The 22,897-nt window shown below is 42.3% G+C and overlaps 1 protein-coding gene across 1 annotated transcript; it reads right to left on the bottom strand.

The window, feature by feature from the left end:
• Nucleotides 1-5,475: 5,475 nt before the first annotated feature.
• Nucleotides 5,476-22,255, bottom strand: mlycd (malonyl-CoA decarboxylase). The gene is made up of 5 exons (XM_035790941.2): nucleotides 21,633-22,255; nucleotides 13,615-13,727; nucleotides 13,363-13,519; nucleotides 13,038-13,190; nucleotides 5,476-10,703 (listed from the first exon to the last, which is right to left on the bottom strand). Exons 1-5 carry the CDS (start codon nucleotides 22,182-22,184, stop codon nucleotides 10,161-10,163), a joined length of 1,518 nt encoding a protein of 505 aa, XP_035646834.1. The 5' UTR covers nucleotides 22,185-22,255; the 3' UTR covers nucleotides 5,476-10,160.
• Between the last annotated feature and the right edge of the window lie 642 nt (nucleotides 22,256-22,897).

Here is a 22,897-nt window from a genome sequence, read left to right as displayed (position 1 = left end):
TATGTCCGTGTTATGCCCGTGTTATGTCCGTGTTATGCCCGTGTTATGTCCGTGTTATGCCCGTGTTATGTCCGTGTTATGCCCGTGTTATGCCCGTGTTATGCCCGTGTTATGTCCGTGTTATGCCCGTGTTATGCCCGTGTTATGTCCGTGTTATGTCCGTGTTATGCCCGTGTTATGCCCGTGTTATGCCCGTGTTATGTCCGTGTTATGTGTTATGTCCGTGTTATGTCCGTGTTATGTCCCGTGTTATGTCCGTGTTTATGTCCGTGTTATGTCCGTGTTATGTCCGTGTTATGCCCGTGTTATGTCCGTGTTATGTCCGTGTTATGTCCGTGTTATGTCCGTGTTATGTCCGTGTTATGTCCGTGTTATGCCCGTGTTATGTTGTTATGTCCGTGTTATGTCCGTGTTATGCCCCGTGTTTGTCCGTGTTATGTCCGTGTTATGCCCGTGTTATGTCCGTGTTATGTGTTATGTCCGTGTTATGTCCGTGTTATGCCCGTGTTATGCCCGTGTTATGTCCGTGTTATGTCCGTGTTATGCCCGTGTTATGTCCGTGTTATGCCCGTGTTATGTCCGTGTTATGCCCGTGTTATGTCCGTGTTATGTCCGTGTTATGCCCGTGTTATGTCCGTGTTATGTCCGTGTGTTATGTCCGTGTTATGCCCGTGTTATGTCCGTGTTATGCCCGTGTTATGTCCGTGTTATGCCCGTGTTTATGTCCGTGTTATGCCCGTGTTATGTCCGTGTTATGCCCGTGTTATGTCCGTGTTATGTCCGTGTTATGTCCGTGTTATGCCCGTGTTATGTCCGTGTTATGTCCGTGTTATGTCCGTGTTATGCCCGTGTTATGTCCGTGTTATGTCCGTGTTATGTCCGTGTTATGCCCGTGTTATGTCCGTGTTATGCCCGTGTTATGCCCGTGTTATGTCCGTGTTATGCCCGTGTTATGTCCGTGTTATGCCCGTGTTATGTCCCGTGTTATGTCCGTGTTATGCCCGTGTTATGTCCCGTGTTATGTCCCCCGTGTTATGTCCGTGTTATGTCCCGTGTTATGCCCGTGTTATGTCCGTGTTATGCCCGTATGTCCGTGTTATGTCCGTGTTATGTCCGTGTTATGCCCGTGTTATGTCCGTGTTATGTCCGTGTTATGCCCGTGTTATGCCCGTGTTATGTCCGTGTTATGTCCGTGTTATGTCCGTGTTATGCCCGTGTTATGCCCGTGTTATGCCCGTGTTATGTCCGTGTTATGTCCGTGTTATGTCCGTGTTATGCCCGTGTTATGTCCGTGTTATGTCCGTGTTATGTCCGTGTTATGCCCGTGTTATGTCCGTGTTATGCCCGTGTTATGCCCGTGTTATGCCCGTGTTATGTCCGTGTTATGTTTATGTCCGTGTTATGTCCGTGTTATGTCCGTGTTATGTCCGTGTTATGCCCGTGTTATGTCCGTGTTATGTCCGTTTATGCCGTGTTATGTCCGTGTTATGTCCGTGTTTATGCCGTGTTATGCCCGTGTTATGCCGTGTTATGCCCTTGTTATGTCCGTGTTATGTCCGTGTTATGCCCGTGTTATGCCCGTGTTATGCCCCCGTGTTATATGTCCGTGTTATGTCCGTGTTATGCCGTGTTATGTCCGTGTTATGCCGTGTTATGTCCGTGTTATGTCCGTGTTATGCCCGTGTTATGTCCGTGTTATGTCCGTGTTATGTCCCCGTGTTATGTCCGTGTTATGCCCGTGTTATGCCCGTGTTATGTCCGTGTTATGCCCGTGTTATGCCCGTGTTATGTCCGTGTTATGTCCGTTTATGTCCGTGTTATGCCGTGTTATGTCCGTGTTATGTCCGTGTTATGTCCGTGTTATGCCCGTGTTATGTCCGTGTTATGTCCGTGTTTATGTCCGTGTTATGCCCGTGTTATGCCCGTGTTATGCCGTGTTATGTCCGTGTTATGCCCGTGTTATGCCCGTGTTATGTCCGTGTTATGTCCGTGTTATGCCCGTGTTATGTCCGTGTTATGTCCGTGTTATGCCCCGTGTTATGTGTTATGTCCGTGTTATGCCCGTGTTATGTCCGTGTTATGCCCGTGTTATGTCCGTGTTATGTCCGTGTTATGCCCGTGTTATGCCCGTGTTATGTCCGTGTTATGTCCGTGTTTATGCCCGTGTTATGTCCGTGTTTATGTCCGTGTTATGTCCGTGTTATGTCCGTGTTATGTCCGTGTTATGTCCGTGTTATGCCCGTGTTTATGTCCGTGTTATGTCCGTGTTATGTCCGTGTTATGCCCGTGTTATGTCCGTGTTATGTCCGTGTTATGTCCGTGTTATGTCCGTGTTTATGCCCGTGTTATGTCCGTGTTATGCCCGTGTTATGTCCGTGTTATGTCCGTGTTATGTCCGTGTTATGTCCGTGTTTATGTCCGTGTTATGTCCGTGTTTATGTCCGTGTTATGTCCGTGTTATGCCCCGTGTTATGTCCGTGTTATGCCCGTGTTATGTCCGTGTTATGTCCGTGTTATGTCCGTGTTATGCCCGTGTTATGTCCGTGTTATGTCCGTGTTATGTCCCGTGTTATGTCCGTGTTATGTCCGTGTTATGTCCGTGTTATGCCCGTGTTATGCCCGTGTTATGCCCGTGTTATGTCCGTGTTATGCCCGTGTTATGTCCGTGTTATGTCCGTGTTATGCCCGTGTTATGCCCGTGTTATGTCCGTGTTATGCCCGTGTTATGCCCGTGTTATGCCCGTGTTATGCCCGTGTTATGCCCGTGTTATGTCCGTGTTATGTCCGTGTTATGTCCGTGTTATGTCCGTGTTATGTCCGTGTTATGCCCGTGTTATGCCCGTGTTATGTCCGTGTTATGTCCGTGTTATGTCCGTGTTATGCCCGTGTTATGCCCGTGTTATGTCCGTGTTATGCCCGTGTTATGCCCGTGTTATGCCCGTGTTATGTCCGTGTTATGCCCGTGTTATGCCCGTGTTATGTCCGTGTTATGCCCGTGTTATGTCCGTGTTATGCCCGTGTTATGCCCGTGTTATGCCCGTGTTATGTCCGTGTTATGTCCGTGTTATGTCCGTGTTATGTCCGTGTTATGCCCGTGTTATGTCCGTGTTATGTCCGTGATACCCAACTAGTCTAAAGAGGCCCAACTCCTTTTTATATTTCCCATAAACAGGATGGACAGAACTTCAAGTCAAAAACTTAATCAAGTCCAAAATCTGACAATATTATGCTAATTGTCGGGATTACAATCTTCAAAGTTTACAAAAAAAAACAATCACCTCCATTTATGATGTGATTCTCTTTTACTATTTGCCTTTTGAATAAAAAGAGAAAAACAATGGCAAACAATTCGTTTTTTTCCCCTCATTGAGTTCTTTGACTTAATTACTTCTGTAGCCTAACCCCCAGGAGACACTGTGGATTTAGGCTTGTGATTAGAGACAGAACAGTGGCCCACAGAACCTAACCAAATGAAAACACCAGCTACAATGTGCAGTTAGGGGAGAATAAACTGCTATGGCTTAGCATTTTAATTAAACAATCACCCTTTCAGAAATACCACAATTCATTTATATTCCATTTCCTTTTTACAAATCACTATTCCCATTTCAATATCTTGTGTTTACTTTCCATTGGGGAAAGAGAGAAAGGTGGCAACATGTAAACATAACATATTGTAATCAGGATGGTTGTGTTAATTGACTGCTTGGCTCTTTTGGGCTTTTCTAAATGCACCTTGCTACAGCAAAACAACATACAGCACTTAGTACAGTAATATGGTGTAAACGCCTACATTTATAAAGAGAAAATATCATTTAATTCTCTGGTCATATAATTCATAGAAAATAATGATCACAGATGTAGAATGATGATAAAAGGACATTTCCAAGTTAAAATGTTTACACTGTGCTATTTATTTAGATGAAATAAGGGGGAAAGAAAAATTGGAAAGAAAGTAGCTACTGAGGTCCCTGGTGTGTGTGAAAATCAACTAATAATAATAGTATTACTTTGCAATAGTATAGCTGTAACGTTTGTCGTCAGAAGGAGACCAAGGTGCAGCGTGGTAAGTGTTCATGATTCTTTATTAATCAAAAAACACTCGAACAAAATCACAAAGAGAAAAATGGAACAGTTCTGTACCCACAAAACACAGGTGGGGAAAAGGCTACCTAAGTATGATTCCCAATCAGAGACAACGATAGACAGCTGCCTCGGATTGGGAAACACACTCGGACAAAAACAAAGAAATAGAAAACATAGAAATAAAGAAACTAGAATGCCCACCCTCGTCACACCCTGGCCTAACCAAAATAGAGAATAAAAGCCTCTCTATGGCCAGGGCGTGACAATAGCATTGTATGAGTACATGTTTGGAAACTATCCTTAACACACAATATACTGTACTGTACATATGTAATAATCATGAAAACATTATTTTCTTCTGAATATGTAAACTACCAAGTGGTTCTTATATCCTACACAGTACTAGGTATGACTTTAATACTTTACTGCAACTGTAATAACATACTGTTTTCATTTTCTTTCAATTACTCTCTCCCTTTCATTGCTCTCTCTTTCACTCGAATAATCTCAGGCCTATTATGAGACAGCCAATGCATTTCTTTTTCCTTAAAGCTTTTTCTTTCCTCATGTCTCATCTGAAGACGTTTCAGTTAAATCCACTGTTTCAATGACTTATTGTGTGAACTCACCAAGGTGTTCAATTCTATTTCTGGTAACTTTTGCAATCCATATTCATCAGGTCCTCAATATACTTTAAGGTTTAAAGATTTTATGACTTACCAGTGCTATGAATTAGACGGGCCATCCGCTTGACATTAGACTGGACCAGGCTGTGTTAATATGTTCAGCTCATTCTCATTTTCACTATATTTTGTGTTAGACACTCAATATTCATATCAAGAGCAGGAACATAAGGGTTGATGTATGCGCTGTCCAAATGTGCTGTGATATGGGAAAAGAACCTTGTAGCTTGTGTACCTTGCCAAACTGTAATGGCATATTCCAGCCATTAAAAATGGTGTAAAGTGGCTACTAATCAATTCTGTCTATAATTACTTATTAACAAATGGGCCCTTAAATGTTAATGTGCATTTGGCAGGAGGCTGGAGGTGTGTTGATTAGAATGCTGTGACATATCTCCAGGTCGTCAGTGTGGCCAGCACACATTTGCATCTTTTTGCCAACACATTCACCTTGTACGACTCAGTTTGTATTTTCTTTGGAAAAATGACACAGTATCAAAAGGAAAGCTGATGAAAACACAAGCTGTATGTTTCCATTCCATACAGGTTTACCATAGCGGTCATAGTCAGTAATCATCCTTTGGGTGCTGTTAAAGAAAGCTGTGTGTGTGTGTGTGTGTGTGTGTGTGTGTGTGTGTGTGTGTGTGTGTGTGTGTGTGTGTGTGTGTGTGTGTGTGTGTGTGTGTGTGTGTGTGTGTGTGTGTGTGTGTGTGTGTGTGTGTGCGTGCGCATCTGTGTGTGTTAAAGCAGCAGCAAATAGTGTGTGCCAAATGAGATGGATTCTGAATAGAGAGTGAGATGTCTACAGGACTTCAATACGAATGTAATGCTGTGACTGACAGGTCTTGTAATTCGTTGAGAGGTACCTAGAATAAATCAGCTTTTCTACGGTATTCAAAAATGCTTCTAAGATGATCCCCTCTCGTGCAGTGTTCTATTCAAATAGAAGTTATCAGCCTATAATGATGGCAATAACATGCCCATGCTCTCATTCACACATCGCATACACACACACACACACTGTGTGTGTGCAATGTGTGAATGAGACCATGGGCATATTATATATATACCCGTCACACTAAATTTACATTAACGCAACTGACAGGTTTATTCACACATCAAATCAATTCAAGTACATGTACATGCTCTGTAGCTCTTTTCCCTTGTCTGACAATGAAGGACATAAAGTGGAAATGCAATGTTGGGATATCTCTGTTGTCTCAGTGCTCCAGTTCTTTGACAACTTTTCCAGTTCTTGAGTTCAATGTCATTCAAGAATAAACACCACAGAAATCCATCCATCTATGTTGTTGAATTGATAGAGCAGTGGATATTTTCTTTGCTTAGTGGAAAGGTAGGGATATGTCATTGTTGTTTCCATTCACAATCTCATCCATGGTTGTGGGTGTGACAGCCTTGGACTTTGCACTGGAGCATCAGCAGGTGTCCACCCTCCCTGTCTGTCTCACGAGAGGAATGCTTTCTCAGGGGCATCCTATAAACAGTGTCCTTTTATGCTCTCTGATTTCCTTCCCGGCTTTACAGGGAATGCTATAAATCTTTCCATTTATTTTAACTTTATTTCTCACTTCATTAGTTTCTGGGACACTGTGTGGCTGGCTTGGGAAAAAAGTTTGGCTCCTTTGAGAGATAAAATGTAATTTCACAGTCAACTTGCTGTGATATAGTCTTTCAAAACAATAGAGTGGGGGCAGATATGAGTCCCACTTGGTTCAGTACTTTGGTGTAGCAGTACATCAGATATGTGTCTCTAGGGGGGAGTGAGTGGTGGCAGGTAGCAAACATTTCCAAACACCCTCTGCAATTACTATGGTGTCAGCCATGGCAACTGAACACATTTTGGTATGAAATATGACTTAGCTTTTTGTAGACAAGAACCAATTCTACATATACTGTAAATTACATTTAAAAAATGTAATCTCTTGCGAGTACAGCTCATTAAAGAATAGCCTGATTGATCATTAGTAATTCAATCAATCAAATGTATTTATAAAGCCCTTCTTACATCAGCTGATGTCACAAAGTGCTGTACAGAAACCCAGCCTAAAACACCAAACAGCAAGCAATGTAGATGTAGACTAATTAACTGATTAGTAGAGATTGTAGGGTGACAATCAGTGTTCGAGACAATATGTTACTGTATTGCTGTACAAAATTCTATACAATGTGGGTGTATGTTCCCTTTTTTACCTGCCCGGCTCTGCACACACACACACACACACACACACACACACACACACACACACACACACACACACACACACACACACACACACACACACACACACACACACACACACACACACGCCTCTTTGCAGCTCAACATATCAGCCAAATGATCAAAACATGGTTTATTCTATTAGCTCTGCAGCCTATTTGCTGTGCTACAGCATCACACACATTGTCAAGTAGAAACATGGCACGGCCTGATACAGTGGCTTGCAAAAGTATTCAACCCCCCTTGGCATTGTTCCTATTATGTTGTTGTATCATTTGATTTACACAACATGCCTACCACTTTGAAGATACAAAATATGTTTTTATTGTGAAACAAACAAGAAATAATACAAAAAAAATTAACTTGAGCGTGCATAACTATTCACCCCCCCCAAAGTCAATACTTTGTAGAAACACGTTTTGCAGCAATTACAGCTGCAAGTCTCTTAGGATATGTCTCTATAAACTTGGCACATTTAGCCACTGGGAGTTTTGCCCATTCCTTCAAGGCAAAACTGCTCCAGCTCCTTCAAGTAGGATGGGTTCCGCTGGTGTACAGCAATCTTTAAGTCGTACCACAGATTCTCAATTCGATTGAGGTCTGGGCTTTAACTAGGCCATTCCAAGACATTTAAAACCTGTTGAGTTTCAGTGTTCCCATTTGGGAACGAGCCCCTCCCACATTCAGCTGGAAGGTGGCGCATGGAACGCAAAAATATTATTAAAAATATTTAACCTCCACACATTAACAAGTCCAATAGCTCAAATGAAAGATAAACACCTTGTTTATCTACCCAGCAAGTCAGATTTCTAAAATGTTTTACGATGAAAACATAGCACATATTTATGTCAAACCACCACTGAATACACAGCTAATTTGCATAGCCAAGTTGAACAAAATATGCAATCAACAAACGCAGGATTAAAAGAAAAATAATTCACTAACCTTTTGAAATCTTCATCAGATGACAGTAATATAACATGTTACACAGTACATTTGTTTTTTTCAATAATATACTATATATCCATAAATCTCTGTTTACATTGACGCATTGTTCAAAAAATGCTACTCAAATGTCCTGAGAAATGAAATAGCTCCGGCAGATAACATCAGATAACAAGCAATACACATCATAAACTTTGACTAAATATGCATGTTCTACATATATATAGAAAGATACACTTCTTCTAAATGCAATCGCTGTGTTACATTTATTTTTAACGTTACAGAATTCGTTCACTAGGCTATAATATGAGTCGGCGCTCAGAAATTAACATTATGGCCCCTCTATCTTGGAGTCCACAGAAACCCAAATTTACCACATGAGAAGCCCCATTGTAAGCAGACATCGCGCTGAAGACATAGAAACTGTTCCTGGGTCTGTAGGTGCTTGGGAAGGGTGGGGGCGATGACGTCAAAGTTGGGCCAACTTTTATGATGACAAGAGAGAGTTTGGGAGAATGACTGCCCTGAGAGTTCTGCTTTACATACAGACATAATTTAAACGGTTTTAGAAGCTTTAGAGTGTTTTCTATTCAATAATATTTTTTATATGCATATATTAGCAATTTCTGACAGATTTTTTTCTGTTTACTATGGGCACGCAATTCCTCCAAAGGGGGCAGCAGACAGCCCTATCTTTTAAATGTTAACCCTCTAACCACTCGAGTGTTGCTTTAGCAGTATGCTAGGGTCATTGTCCTGCTGGAAGGTGAACCTCCGTCCCAGTCTCAAATCTCTGGAAGACTGACACAGGTTTCCCTCAAGAATTTCCCTGTATTTAGCTTCATCCATCATTCCTTCAATACTGACCAGTTTCCCAGTCCCTGTTGATGGAAAAACATCCCCACTGCATGATGCTACCACCTCCATGCTTCAGTGTTAGGATGGTGTTCTCGAGGTGATGAGAGGTGTTGTGATTGCACCAGACATAGCGTTTTCCTTGATGGCCAAAAAGCTACATTTTAGTCTCATCTGACCCGAGTACCTTCTTCCATATGTTTGGGGAGTCTCCCACATGCTTTTTGGCGAACACCAAACGTGTTTGCTTATTTTTTTCTTTAAGTAATGGCTTTTTTTCTGGCCACTCTTCCGTAAAGCTCAGCTCTGTGGAGTGTACGGCTTAAAGTGGTCCTATGGACAGATACTCCAATCTCCGCTGTGGAGCTTTGCAGCTCCTTCAGGGTTGTCTTTGATCTCTTTGTTGCCTCTCTGATTAATGACCTCCTTGCCTGGTCCGTGAGTTTTGGTGGGCGGCCGTCTCTTAGCAGGTTTGTTGTGATGCCATATTCTTTCAATTTTTTGCTATGTTCAAAGTTTCTGATATTTTTTATAACCCAACCCCGATCTGTACTGCTCCAAAACTTTGCCCCTGTTTGGAGAGCTTCTTGGTCTTCATGGTGCCGCTTGCTTAGTGGTGCCACTTGCTTAGTGGTGTTGCAGACTCTGGGGCCTTTCAGAACAGGTGTATATATACTGAGATCACAGATCATGTGATCAATAAAGTCCACCTGTGTGGAATCTAAGTAACTAATTATGTGACTTCTGAAGGTAATTGGTTGCACCAGATCTGATTTAGGGGCTTCATAGCAAAGGGGGTGAATAGATATGCGCGCACCTCTTTTTCATTTTTAAAATATTTTACATTTTTTGAAAGTAGTTTTTTATTTTATTTCACTTCACCAATTTAGACTATTTTGTGTATGTTCATTACATGAAATCCAAATAAAAATCCATTTCAATTACAAGTTACAATTACAAGCAATTACAAGCAACAATTACAAGCAACAATTACAAGCAACAAAATAGGAAAAATGCCAAGGGGGATGAATACTTTTGCAAGGCACTGTAAATGTCTCTCGCTTCATTAGCTGTAGTCTCTCACACCATAAAACACCGGGAGTCTATCGGAGATGATAACACCACATACCCACCCCAGGAAGGAAGGGAGAGGAAAATCCATGCGCTACATGGGCTAGATTGTAAAAAGAAAATAACAAAATAAATGAATATCATTCCACAAATTGTCTCCATGTTTTGAACGTGTTTTGTTTTGGCACATTAGATCAGAGCCGTAAAGTCAGCCAGTCCTGGACCTAGAGGCATCTTTGATACCAAGTGTGTGTGTGCGTGTACATGGGTGTCCATGGAGCTCAGAGTTTGCTGTTCTTCTGAAACTGTGAGACCAAGCCCAGCACCTGTTCTGTAACTGTGATGACTTTGTTGTGCATGTAGGCAGCGCTGTTGGACGGGGTCTCCTGCAGGAAGTATCTGTAGTTCACCATGATGCCACAGGAGTTGGCCACTCCCCGGGGGCTGGTGTCTGCATGCCAGTTCAGCCTCCACATGGTGGCACCATTCTGCAGGTGGAAGTTGGCCACAGGGTTCAGGGTATAGCCGCGCCGCTTCTCTCCGTAGAGGTACCAGGCACAGAGGCGCATCAGGGCAGGCTCCAGGACGTGGACCAGGCGTTCAGAGCGGGTCCACTCGCCAGTGCTGATCAGCTTACGCAGGGCATCCAGGGCGTTGGTATCGGGGGCTGTGTTTGTGACATCTGCCACCTCCCTCCACTCACGTTCAGTTAACAGCTCCATGCGGCCCTCCTTCCGGTGCTGGCTGAGCAGGCCCAGTAACCAGGAGGAGAAGCCCGGGATGGGAGACAGGCTGGAGAACTGGGACATGTGGGGGAACTCACTCTGCAAAAAGATAGACAGAGAGGATAGACAGCCTCAGTCTAAAACAACTTTGTCTACACCAGTTCATGAATAATACCAATGAGAAAAGTACATGAAAAAGTAACATTAAGGAAAGGGTTAGATAGGTTGGATAATACAGGTTCAATAATACATTTTCATCCTGTCAAATTTAAATGTTCTGGACCCGTCCAAGGGAATGCACTTTCCAAACACTTGATAATGAACCCAGTATGTAATACCCCAGTGTCTCGCAGAGGAGCTGAACCCAGTATGTAATACCCCAGTGTCTCTCGGAGGAGCTGAACTCAGTGAACTACCTATCAGATACAAACAGCTTTGTTTCCCACTGCAACACAAAGCAACAGCACCAATCGAGTCCATCTCCACATATCTGCCATTGGGATTGATAGAGATGGATGACCCCCTCATTCTCTTGCTCTACCCTGCCCTCCCTTTCTCTCTCACTTTTAATACCTTCCAAGCTCTTGACTCTGGTCCCTAGTGCCTCTGCCATCATCATACACTGCCTGCCTGCCTCCGAGGTTTCACTCTCTCTCCCCTTTCTTAAAACAAGTTCTCTTTCTTGCTCCCTCTCTCCTTCTATTACCTGCCCTCTCTCCCCCTCTCATGTTGGATCTTTCTTGTCTAGGCTGATAAGGTACAGAGCTGTGTGGTGTGTTGATTCACAGGAGGCAGCAGAGGAGGCAACGTGTGTCAGACAACCCCTGGAGGCAGATGTTGGAGTGAGCCTTTCCTTCTACCTCTCCCTCTCTCTCCCTCCCTCTTTCTCATTCATTCCTCTGTACTTCCATCACACGAGTCAGTCGATCTGCGCATAACCATGTCAAGAGGTCACTTTCTATTCATCAGTTCAATTTACTGTAAAGCCTTGGTCAGCAGGCTTAGAGCAGGCATGCAATCCACAGAGAAATAAGTAAGGCCAAATGATAGGGAGACAGAAAAGGCCCTAGAGAGTAATGCTGAAAGACAACGGGATCCTCCTCCCTACTTCCTCAACCACACTGTGACCTTCTCTTTCCCTCCCCATCATCCATCCATTGCAGTGGTCCCTCAGTGGCTGTAGAGGTGTTCTATTGCCCTTAATATGGGGCAGAACACTGAATGGCACTGCACACAGTCACAATGTCATCTTTCATAGTTTTTTTGTCCTACTGATATGAGGGGTTATCAACATGACCTCGGGATAAAGCCAGAACTCATTGGTCACAAGAAAAGGCTTGGTAAAACAAAATTACATTTCTGCTTTAATTCAATATCTGCAGAGTTCAGATGGAATCGAGACTACAGATAAAAAAAGTTCAAGCCCTACAAAACAATGTACATCCCTAGAACTTCATAGATCGATTCACCAATGTCAAGAACGCAGATTGAACAATGGAGAGGCTAGAATACTTAGACCAGGCTACTGTACAATTCAACAAGAAACACACTACATACTCTTATCCTACAAGTCTATACTCTGCCAGACTAACAACTACACTCACAGAAAAAAATCTCTTCAAAAACAGAGTCCATATTTACTATAAATAAAGATTCAAATAAATAAAGGCTTTCACGATCACTTGCTTTGCATGTCATTATAGCAGGATATGACCATTTCAACCTTTCAGACAAGCCTCCCAGCTATGTAAATCCATGAGGTTGAGTGGCTCTTGTTTTTCCATTCAATATTCCAATCATTTAATAAGAGCTATAGCTGGAGCACCCTGACATGGAGTGGTTTCCTCTCCTCTCGACATGATTAGGTCTGACAGCTGAAATGTCAATATTCCTCTCTCTATCTTGGCTGAAATGTGGAGAAGAGCATTCAATCCTACCGCAATCCCCTCTTTACCCACAAGCACACACCTAACATGCAGGTGGAAATACAGGATGGTGCGAGTATTTAGTTTAATTTAGCTTGTCTAGGTTATATTACAATAAATGTTTATCTTATAATAATGACCACTCTTCCCACACTGAAATAGCCTCCAGCTTATGTTGAACTACTGTTGTGATTGACTGCCATCTGTTTCTTGGCCATGGCCAGAAGTGTTGGGGTGTCGTGAGTGGGTGTGGTTCTAACAACTTGGTGGAAGTCTGAAGAGAATGGAATCCATCAGGTGACACTGAAGCGAGTTTCAAACAGAGTGTAAAAAAAACTCTGACCAATGGAGATGGCTAATTAATCACGCATGATGACGCAGGGGAGCAGCTGATTGACTCAGGAGACGTTCCACAGTGTTCAGATGTGGGGCCCCATGAGAGGGGCAGTCCGACTTTGCCTGTCATTCTGCTCATAGAAACAGTGGTGTGATGTCATTCTCCACCCACCTGCAGCTCCCGCACCACTCTCTTGATGAGAACGTTCCCCAGCTCGACCCCCTGCAGGCCAGCCTGGCTGGAGGAGATGGAGTAGAACACTGCTGTGTTGACCTTGTTCACATCCTCCTCCAAGTCCAGGGTAGCCAACTCTCTCACGATACTCTATGGGACAGGAGAAAGAACATTGTTGGAGTCAGACATACAGTCTATTATCAAATTGTGGTCTCCAGTCCTATAAAGAGGAATGAATCTACAGAACAGCTAAACCAACGTCTCAATTTCTGCATTCTCTCTCATATTCAATAAATGAGGTATTCCATATAAAACCTCTCACCTGTATGTTATCAGAGATGTCCTCTGTGAGTGCCACATGCAGGACGACCAGTGGTTCCCCTGGCATGGCAGCGTGAGTGAAAGCATAGCAGCGACGGTACGGCCCCACCCTACGTTTTATATCGGTCCAGTTCCTCACAGGGTGGACAGCCTCGTACCTGCCAGGACATACACAGTCAGACATGGGTTTACTGTAGAGCTATAAGTGTCGGTGTGTCTGTGTGTCTGTGTGTGTACAACAGGGGCTTCTTACTGGCTGATCTTCTGCAGTATCTCGCAGGGGGACTGCCAGGTGATCCTCTCCAGACGCAGCAGACCCACAGAGAACCACTCCGACAGCAGACTCTTCAGAGTGCCATTCAGGTCCTGCAACATCAGAACCCAGAGGTAAAGCTCCTGTGTGCTCTGGCCAGCTACTCAATAATTAGTTAGTCATGAGAGAGACTAATCAGAACCAAATACAGGATGTAGCTGCTAGAGTGTGGCTGCCAGAGACAAGCTATTTCTATTTACCTATTAACAAAAACATTTGCTTACTGATTAAAGTGATCATTTAAAGCATATTAGAGCCTGACACTCCCAGTCCCAGCACCTAATGCCATCCAAATGGTTTTAGCACACTGAAAACGAGCTGCCATAGTGCTTACAGGTGTTATTTTTTTTCTCAATCTGTAACTAGTGTCAGCTTAATAACACTGTGAACAGCTCAATCAGTCCACTTAAGTAGAATTCATGACTGAATGTCATCACACTATCTAGTGACTGACAGCAGCATTAATAACATCACAGGCTGGTATCAAAAGCATGGCTGTCACATAATCCTGCAGTTCCATGATCACCTACAAGGCCTACTTTTTGTGGGTGTATGTCCTCCTGGGCATTTGTTTGTTTTCATTATCCACATCTCCACCCTATCCACATCGACAGGACAGTAGTGGAGAGGGTAGTACGTTTTAAGTTCCTTGGCGTACACATCATGGACAAACTCAATTTGGTCCACCCACACAGACAGCGTTGTGAAGAAGGCGCAGCAGCGCCTCAGCAACCTCAGGTGGCTGAAGAAATTCGGCTTGTCACCAAAAGCACTCACAAACTTCTACAGATGCACAATCGAGAGCATCCTGTCGGGCTGGATCACCGCCTGGTACGGCAACTGCTCCACCCACAACCGTAAGGCTCTCCAGAGGGTAGTGAGGTCTGCACAACGCATCACCGGGGGCAAACTACCTGCCCTCCAGGACACCTACACCACCCGATGTCACAGGAAGGCCATAAAGATCATGAGTGGCTGCTGCCAACATACTGACTCAACTCCAGCCACTTTAATAATGGAAATTGATGAAAAAAATGCAGCACTAGCCACTTTAAACAAAGCCACTTAATATAATGTTTACATACCCTACATTACTCATCTCATATGTATATACTGTATTCGATACCATCTACTGCATCTTGCCTATGCTGTTCTGTACCATCACTCATTCATATATCTTTATGTACATATTATTTATCGCTTTACACTTGTGTGTATACGGTAGTAGTTGTGGAATTGTTAGGTTAGATTTCTCGTTGGTTATTACTGCATTGTTGGAACTCTAGAAGCACAAGCATTTCGCTACACTGGCATTAACATCTGCTAACCATGTGTATGTGACAAATACAATTTGATTTGATTTATATCTGTTGGTGGTGATGATGGCACAGGTGGATCTGGAGCCTACGGTACTGTATATGAGCAGACATAGGCCTCACACTTCAATAAACACATTGTCATATAAGCAGGGTATAGTCCTCCTCCAAGGATCTGACTTCATTATAGCAGAGAAAGGCTCTCTCAACAAACAAACATACCATTATACCTGCATAAACTCACACTGAGTTAAGACTAGACGTACTCTATTCTGTCCATCTACAGCAGCACCTGGCAAGTCAACAGCCAAACACTGTACCTGCCAATAATAATGTGCATTATACATTTGCCCCCTAAAAAATAAACATTGATAACTGTCGGGCCTAAATATAGTTGATATCAATCCCTTCCAAAGTAGCTGAAAGTGCTTGTGAATTCTACACTTAACAAAAGCTACTTACAAAACTTAGAATTCTGCACCAAACATTAATTATACTGAAAAAAATATAAATGATTTTACTGAGTTACAGTTCATATAAGGAAGTCAGTCAATTGAAATGAATTAAATTGGGCTCCCGAATGGCGCAGCAGTCTAAAGCTCTGCATCTCAGTGCAAGAGGAGTCCCTACAGTCCCTGGTTTAATTCCAGGCTGTATGGTCCTTCTGTAGCTCAGTTGGTAGAGCATGGCGCTTGTAATGCCAGGGTAGTGGGTTCGATTCCCGGGACCACCCATACGTAGAATGTATGCACACATGACTGTAAGTCGCTTTGGATAAAAGCGTCTGCTAAATGGCATATATTATTATATTATCACGTCCGACCGTGATTGGGAGTCCTATAGGGCGGCGCACAGTTGGCCCAACGTCGTCTGTCATCGTTTTGAATAAGAATTTGTTCATAACTGACTTGCCTAGTTGAAAAAAAGTATAATATTGGCCCTATCCTATGGATTTCACATGACTGGGCAGGGGTGCAGCCATGAGTGGGCCTGGGAGGGTATAGGCCCACCCACTGGGGAGCCAGGCGCAGCCAATCAAAATTAGTTTTTCCCCACAAAAGGGCTTTATTACAGACATAAATATTTGTCAGCTGTCCAGGTGGCAGGTCTCAGACAGTCCCACAGGTGAAGAAGTCGGATGTGGATATCCTGGGCTGGAGTGGTTACACATACAGTAGTCTGCGGTTGTGAGGCCGGTTGGACGTACTGCCAAATTCTCTAAAATGACAACAGCGCTGGTGGCCATTGCTCCCAGCATGCTCCCTCAAAACTTGAAACATCTGTGTTGTGTGACAAAACTGCACATTTTGTGACCTTTTATTGTCCCCAACAGGTTGACCTGTTTAATGATCATGCAGTTTAATCAGCTCCTTGATATGACACACCTGTCAGGTGGATGGATTTTTTTGGGCAAAGGAGAAATGCTCGCAAATAGGGATGTAAATAAATTTGTGCACAAGCTTTTTGTGCATTTGAATAATTTTATTTCAGCTCATGAAACATGAGACCAACACTTTACATGTTGCATTTTTGTTCATGTTTTTACAGACACAGTATATTTTACATGAGTTCTTGTATTTTGATTATTTTTGCAATTTTTTATCCCATCCATATTTTCTTATCTAGCTGAATTTCACACTGGAATTTTTTAAATATATTGTTTTATTTAACTAGGCAAGTCTGTTAAGAAATAATTCTTATTTTCAATGACGGCCTAGGAACAGTGGGTTAACTGCCTGTTCAGGGGCAGAACGACAGATTTGTACCTTGTCAGCTCGGGGACAAGGTTGCAACGCTCTAACCACTAGGCTACCCTGCCGCCCCATAAATACACTCAACTGAATTATTACCCTGCTCTATGTTCGCTACATACTGTATCTCATTGCGGAGAAGAAACTAACATCCATGGGCGTGGCGTAGCTTTTGGCCGGAATAAGGATTTGGGGTAGCCAGGCAACCACATAACCCCCAGGGCCAAAAACGTATCCAAAACAGCACATTTTAAAAGCGTGTCGGTGTGTTTGTTTGTGTGTATTTGATGACTCACACAAAAAAAAGACAAACTTAGAATCTGACAACAGGAGCAAATAAATAATTCTGAGATTGATGATGAACCCTGAAAAAGCATTAAGATATCATGCTATGTCGACACATAAAACCCCAGCTACCACCTTGCCTCTGGGTTAAAGAAGCCCCCAATTCTTAGTCACACAAAAGAATAGCAAACTCAGGGACAAATCTGTATTTCGTTGACCTTGCGGCAGATGAAAACCTTTGAAATGGAAGAGTCGCAATAGTCAGGTTTAGTGACATGGAAGTAGAAGGGAGAGCAAGTGAAGAGGCTGAGGAATCAAAGACCTTGAAATTAAACTGGCCTGAATGGCTGTGACAATAATGTGAGCCTTTGAAAAAAAGCTTGAGAGATTCTAATCCTTGAGAGAAAATTTAATTTTCTTTCATTGGCACTGTACCAGTAAAATTTGAAATTTGTGTTACAGTATATGCCGTTGAGGACATTTATTTGGAATTTGCACCGTTGTTACACAGTTGCTAGTATTGCATGCACAAAGAGAACCATAAGGAAACTGTGATGCATATGAAACAGGAACCAAAGCCAAAGTTATTCAGTTGTGCATTCAAAGTTTCCAGGGTACAACAGGACAGCCTCCCAGCCCCTACTACACTATGTGCCTTTTGCTCCAGTAGGCCTAGATGACATGTGACAGGCTTAGGCTAAAATTGCCTCTGAGAAACCACAACCAATATACTTGTCAAATGTAAGGGACCACTAAACTGAAGTCACAGCAGAAGTATATTATGAATCCCAGTTATTTTCCTAATCTCTCACCTCCCAGGTTATTCTGTGCACAGGTAAAGAAGAATTAAAATAGTGATTGATAAAAAAAATTGATAGACCAACAGCAGGAAACAAGTCTACTATAGAAATGTGAGACACTTCTAAACAACCTTGGTAATTGCAGTCTTGGCAATTCAGAACTTTTATAAGGCCTATTTGATTCTGCTTGACTCGCTGTTTTAATTACTATCATGTTTATGAACACCTTTCTTTCCTCCCACAGTAGGTGAGAGGCTCTTATTTTACTCTAACCTATTCCATTTTTAAACCCCAATTTCTCTCTCCCCAAAGTAAGGTAGACATTGTGTACAGTACAGCTGTTCTCGCCTACTGCATTGACAGTGCCACCTTTTTAAATTAACTCCTGTTGGTGAAATAGTGTATATCATATTTAGCATCATTCTCAAACACAGGTAAAGAGCTGATGCAGCAGAACATAAACAGATGAACAAATCCCTGTGTGAGCTAACTTATATGTAAAGAGGCCAAATAATAACTGCGGGAAGATGCTGGTAAAATGAGTCAAGCTGAGCAAGCATTTCCCAATTGATGACCAATTAGATTTTAAGCAATTTTCGCATTCAGTGAAAATGTCCTTTCACCTCCATGTCCTACATCACCCAAGATCGAGAAAGGTAGGCCTTTGTCAGACAGACTGATGTGGGTACAAGTTGGTAACTTGCCTCAATAGGAGATGGGGGAGTTATGGGATCAAAACAGGAAAAGATATGATTCGATAGATATTTAAACAGCTGGCACAAACAGTTGTGGCCAAATATATTGGTGCCCTTGCACTTTTCTTTAAAAAATCCCCTTTTCTACTGAAATTAAAAAAAACTTTGTCTTCACGCCATGTTATTGGATTTTCAACAATACAGAACCAATTTTATTTTTTAGATGTTCCCACAACTTGGAGTCCACCTGTGGTAAATTCAATTGATTGGACATGATTTGGAAAGGCACACGCCTGTCTATATAAAGGTCCCTTAGTTGACTGTGCATGTCAGAGCAAAAACCACACCATGAGCAATTTCTGCAGCATTGTTGGTCCCCAAGAACCCAGTGGTCTCCATCTTTCTTAAATTGAAGAAGTTTGGAACCACCAAGACTCTTCCTAGAGCTGGCCGTCAGGCCAAACTGAGCGCCTTGGTCAGGGAGGTGACCAAGAACCCGATGGTCACTTTGACAGAGCTCCAGAGTTCAACCATCTCTGCAACACTCCACCAATCAGGCCTTTATGGTAGAGTGGCCAGAAGCCACTCCTCAGTAAAAGGCACATGACAGCCAACATGGAGTTTGCCAAAAGACACCTAAAGACTCTCAGACCATGAAAAACAAGATTCTCTCGTCTGATAAAACCAAGTTTTAAACTCTTTGGCCTGAATGCCAAGCGTCATGTCTGGAAGAAACCTGGCATCATCCCTACAGTGAAGCATGGTGGTGGCAGCATCATGCTGTGAAGATGATTTTCAGCGGCAGGGACTGGAAGACTAGTCAGGATCGAGGCAAAGATGAATGGAGCAAAGTACAGAGAGATCCTTGATAAAATCCTGCTCCAGAGCACTCAGGACCTCAGACTGGTGCGAAAGTTCACCTTCCAACAGGACAACGACCTTAAGCACACAGCTAAGACCACGCAGGAGTAGCTTCGGGACAAGTCTCTGAATGTCCTTGAGTGGCCCAGCGAGAGGCCGGACTTGAACCCATTCGAAAATCTTTGGAGAGACCTAAAATAGCTGTGCAGTAACGCTCCCCATCCAACCTGACATTGCTTGGGAGGATCTGCAGAAAAGAATGGGAGAAACTCCCCGAATAAAGGTGTGCTGAGCTTGTATCGTCATACCCAAGAAGACTCAAGGCTGTAATCGCTGCCAAAGGTTCTTCAACAAAGTACTGAGTAAAGGGTCTGAATACTTATGGAAATGTGATATATATATTTTTTAAAATATAAATGAGCAAAAATGTCTAAAAACCTGTTTTTGCTTGGTCATTATGGGGAATTGTGTGTAGATTGATGAGGGGGGAAAAACAATTTAATCCATTTTAGAATAAGGCTGTAATGTAACAAAATGTGGAAAAATAAGTTTAAAAAAATAAGTTTGTTGTATGTATAGAACATTTCTGGGATCTTTTATTTCAGCTCATGAGACATGGGACCAATACCTTACATGATGTGTTTATATATTTTTTTAAGCTTAAGATTCAGCTGATGATTAAAAAAAAATATTGATGGGATGGTCAGGGGGCCGGGACATAATTAAAAAGAATTGTAGACTGCAAATTGACCGCAAGAAGCCCAAACAGATATTATCTGACTAAAACCTAGACCTAAGCATTTCAAACATTGCTTCCATTTGTATACAATCATTCTAAAGTATCTGTAACTCAATGATGTTACTTATAGATGATTTGGATATGAAGCGTGAAAATGCTAATATAGGTAGCATTGACTTTCATTGGATTTGTGCAGCAAATTGTAAAAAGTTAGCATTTGAAACAGTGGCCAAGAATAGGTTGTGGTCATACATTGCCCATAGACTGCTTACAGGCTAAGGAAACTAAAATGTAATTTTGTAATTTGGTTGAACTATCCCTTTAACATGGAGGGGGGCAGCACTATCTCAAGGTCAGAACCTGGTAATATCAGGATGTAGGATGGGACATAAACCTAACAACTTCAATGACTAACTTCTCTGAACGGGGGACAAAGCATCACCAAATTCCATGAGAGTCCATTACATAGGATGAAGAAACAATACTCCGAGCTACAGCTCCATACTATTTGTCAGACATAGAGAACTGATACTGTATACTGGTTGTTGGGGTGGGATAGGGCTGGGGCTGGGAGGGTCCGTGGGTAACTTTTGACCATTTATTTTGATTCCTCTTCTCTTACTCATTGGTAGAAAAATGTTTGGCACAAATCAGATGATGGGTGCTATATTTATTACATATTATATGAATCCTATAAATTAAAATGGCTTAAATTCTCAGATCGAATCACATTTCAACTAAATAACGATGCAGGAATGTTAATCTTATCTGTTTCTAACTACAGAAACAATTTCAGAACAATCTGAGATGGTAGGTGTTATGGCTTGTTGAAATGTCATGGAATGACCTTCATGACACTTTAAAAATAAATAAAACTAACCCATATGATTTTGAAATGCTTGGATCAGTCACAGTTTCTTCACTAGGGCAAAAGTGATCAGAGATGAGCTGCTCTTGCAGTCAGTTGAAATGTGACACCCATACCAATGTAGGTCAAAGGGGGCTTCCATGTCATACAGTGTTGTCAACACCTTTATTTAGTATAGTACATTAGGCCTGCAACTGATTTGCCTTTGACACACAAGTTTTAAATGTGCTGTACCTACAGTATACATTGGTTACATTGTATAAGGCGCCTACATCTGTTTTGTTTCTTAGCATTAAATACAGAAACATGTCATATATTAGCTTGTTTGTAAACAAATCGTGTTTTATGTTATTTTCCATTGGAAAAACTTCAATTTTCTATAACACTTATCTGGTTATGGCAGTAGAACTGGTTCCATTTAGTGAACGTTAGTTTTTGAGCAGGTGTAGTCAGATAATTGTGTTAATATTTATTGTTGATCTATTTCCCGACAACTCAGAAGAAATACAAAGTCGATTCCAAGTACTGAAATACATATACTGTTGTGAATAATTCCTGCCTGCACCTGTCAATTATTTTCAAAACGCGCTACGTGAATTGACATTAGCAGGCCACCATAGAATATTGTAAACAGTGGCTTTACCCGAATGTGAGGACTGTCACTTCCTTTAGATGATATTATTTCAAGCAGATCGGCACGTAGGTCCACCAGGAACTTCACTCCCCCCTCAACCCTGCTTATGTGATTAAGCAACTGTTTATAGCGCGGAGTCAGACTGTATCGTAACCTGTCCTCTACTTGCAATATTGTAGCCAAGTCCCTTAACTGAGTGTCGAGCAGCTTGCCTGCGAGCTCTGAAACTCCTTTGTGGTCCACACCAAAATCGTGTGATAACGTTGCTAGTAATTGTGACTTCTCTTCCTTTTCAAGGCTTTTGTAGAAATGCATAAATTCCACACTGTTCGATTCGGGTGGAGGCGGGGACTTCTCTCTCGTCTCATATGTAGGTAACGGTACCACAACCCTCGTCAGTATGTCCTCCATGGATCTGACAGTACCAGGTGCCGAGGTAGACCGACAACGCACGCTTCGAAAGTCCAAGGCCTGGAGCCTTAAAGCCTTTACTAAAACACTTCGATGTCGCCAGAAACTCACACCACTGCGCAATGTAGAAACTATGGGCTGGGGTGTCATCGCAATCTGTAAATGGTCTCTTTCCGGTTGTAAATAATACCAGTACCACCCGGTGCGCAACCTGATCCTTTACCGTATATTATTAAAGAGACAGTACAACTATCACAGCGAGCCTGAAGGAAATAACGCCAGTGTTTTTTCCCCCAACCTATTTTCCCAATGTCACTCTCCCACCTCAAAATACCTGGTTTAGTTTTTGAATCTACTTTTTATTCCACGTGGTCGACCTTTGCCTCTTGTGTGTATGGGAGAGCAATAATTATGTAACAAAAAGAGGACGCTTGGATTGGAAATGAGTGAATAGGTAGTCAAACGAAAATTCCACTCAGCCAACCAAAAACTAGGACCCCAAAATACGACTTTATTAAATAAATATTTAATTCCTCCATTAAAATAATCACTGAGCTTCAAGAGCAACTTAGTTTGCTGATATGATGATAGCTGCATTATTGAGGAGAGTGTTTACTTGCTTTAACTGTGATATGTGGATGTTTTGTGTAAAATGCTTGCTTACGCCAATCCAGTCCTCAGATCAGTTATAACCTACTTCAAGGAGAGGAAGCTAGGACTCAGGAATAATGCATACGATTATTAGAATAGGGCTTGTCAGAAAGCAAATAGAAGTGCATATTTAAAATATATAAAATTATGCCATATTATTAATTTAACATATTTATTGCTGTGCTATGAGTGTCCTTGTTTACTTTATTATG

This window comes from Oncorhynchus keta, chromosome 17 (genome assembly GCF_023373465.1).
Source record: "Oncorhynchus keta strain PuntledgeMale-10-30-2019 chromosome 17, Oket_V2, whole genome shotgun sequence".
Classification (NCBI taxonomy): domain Eukaryota; kingdom Metazoa; phylum Chordata; class Actinopteri; order Salmoniformes; family Salmonidae; genus Oncorhynchus; species Oncorhynchus keta.
This window is presented reverse-complemented; position numbering and strand designations above follow the sequence as displayed.

Bases quoted from the DNA above. Each gene is read 5' to 3' on its own strand.
- mlycd (XM_035790941.2), bottom strand. From the start codon at position 22,184: ATGACACCCCAGCCCATAGTTTCTACATTGCGCAGTGGTGTGAGTTTC. The intron at 13,728-21,632 runs GTAAAGCCACTG...CTGATGTTGCAG, and splicing joins GTGACAGTCCTCACATTCGG to GACCTGAATGGCACTCTGAA. The intron at 13,520-13,614 runs GTAAGAAGCCCC...ATGTCCTGGCAG, and splicing joins ATACTGCAGAAGATCAGCCA to GTACGAGGCTGTCCACCCTG.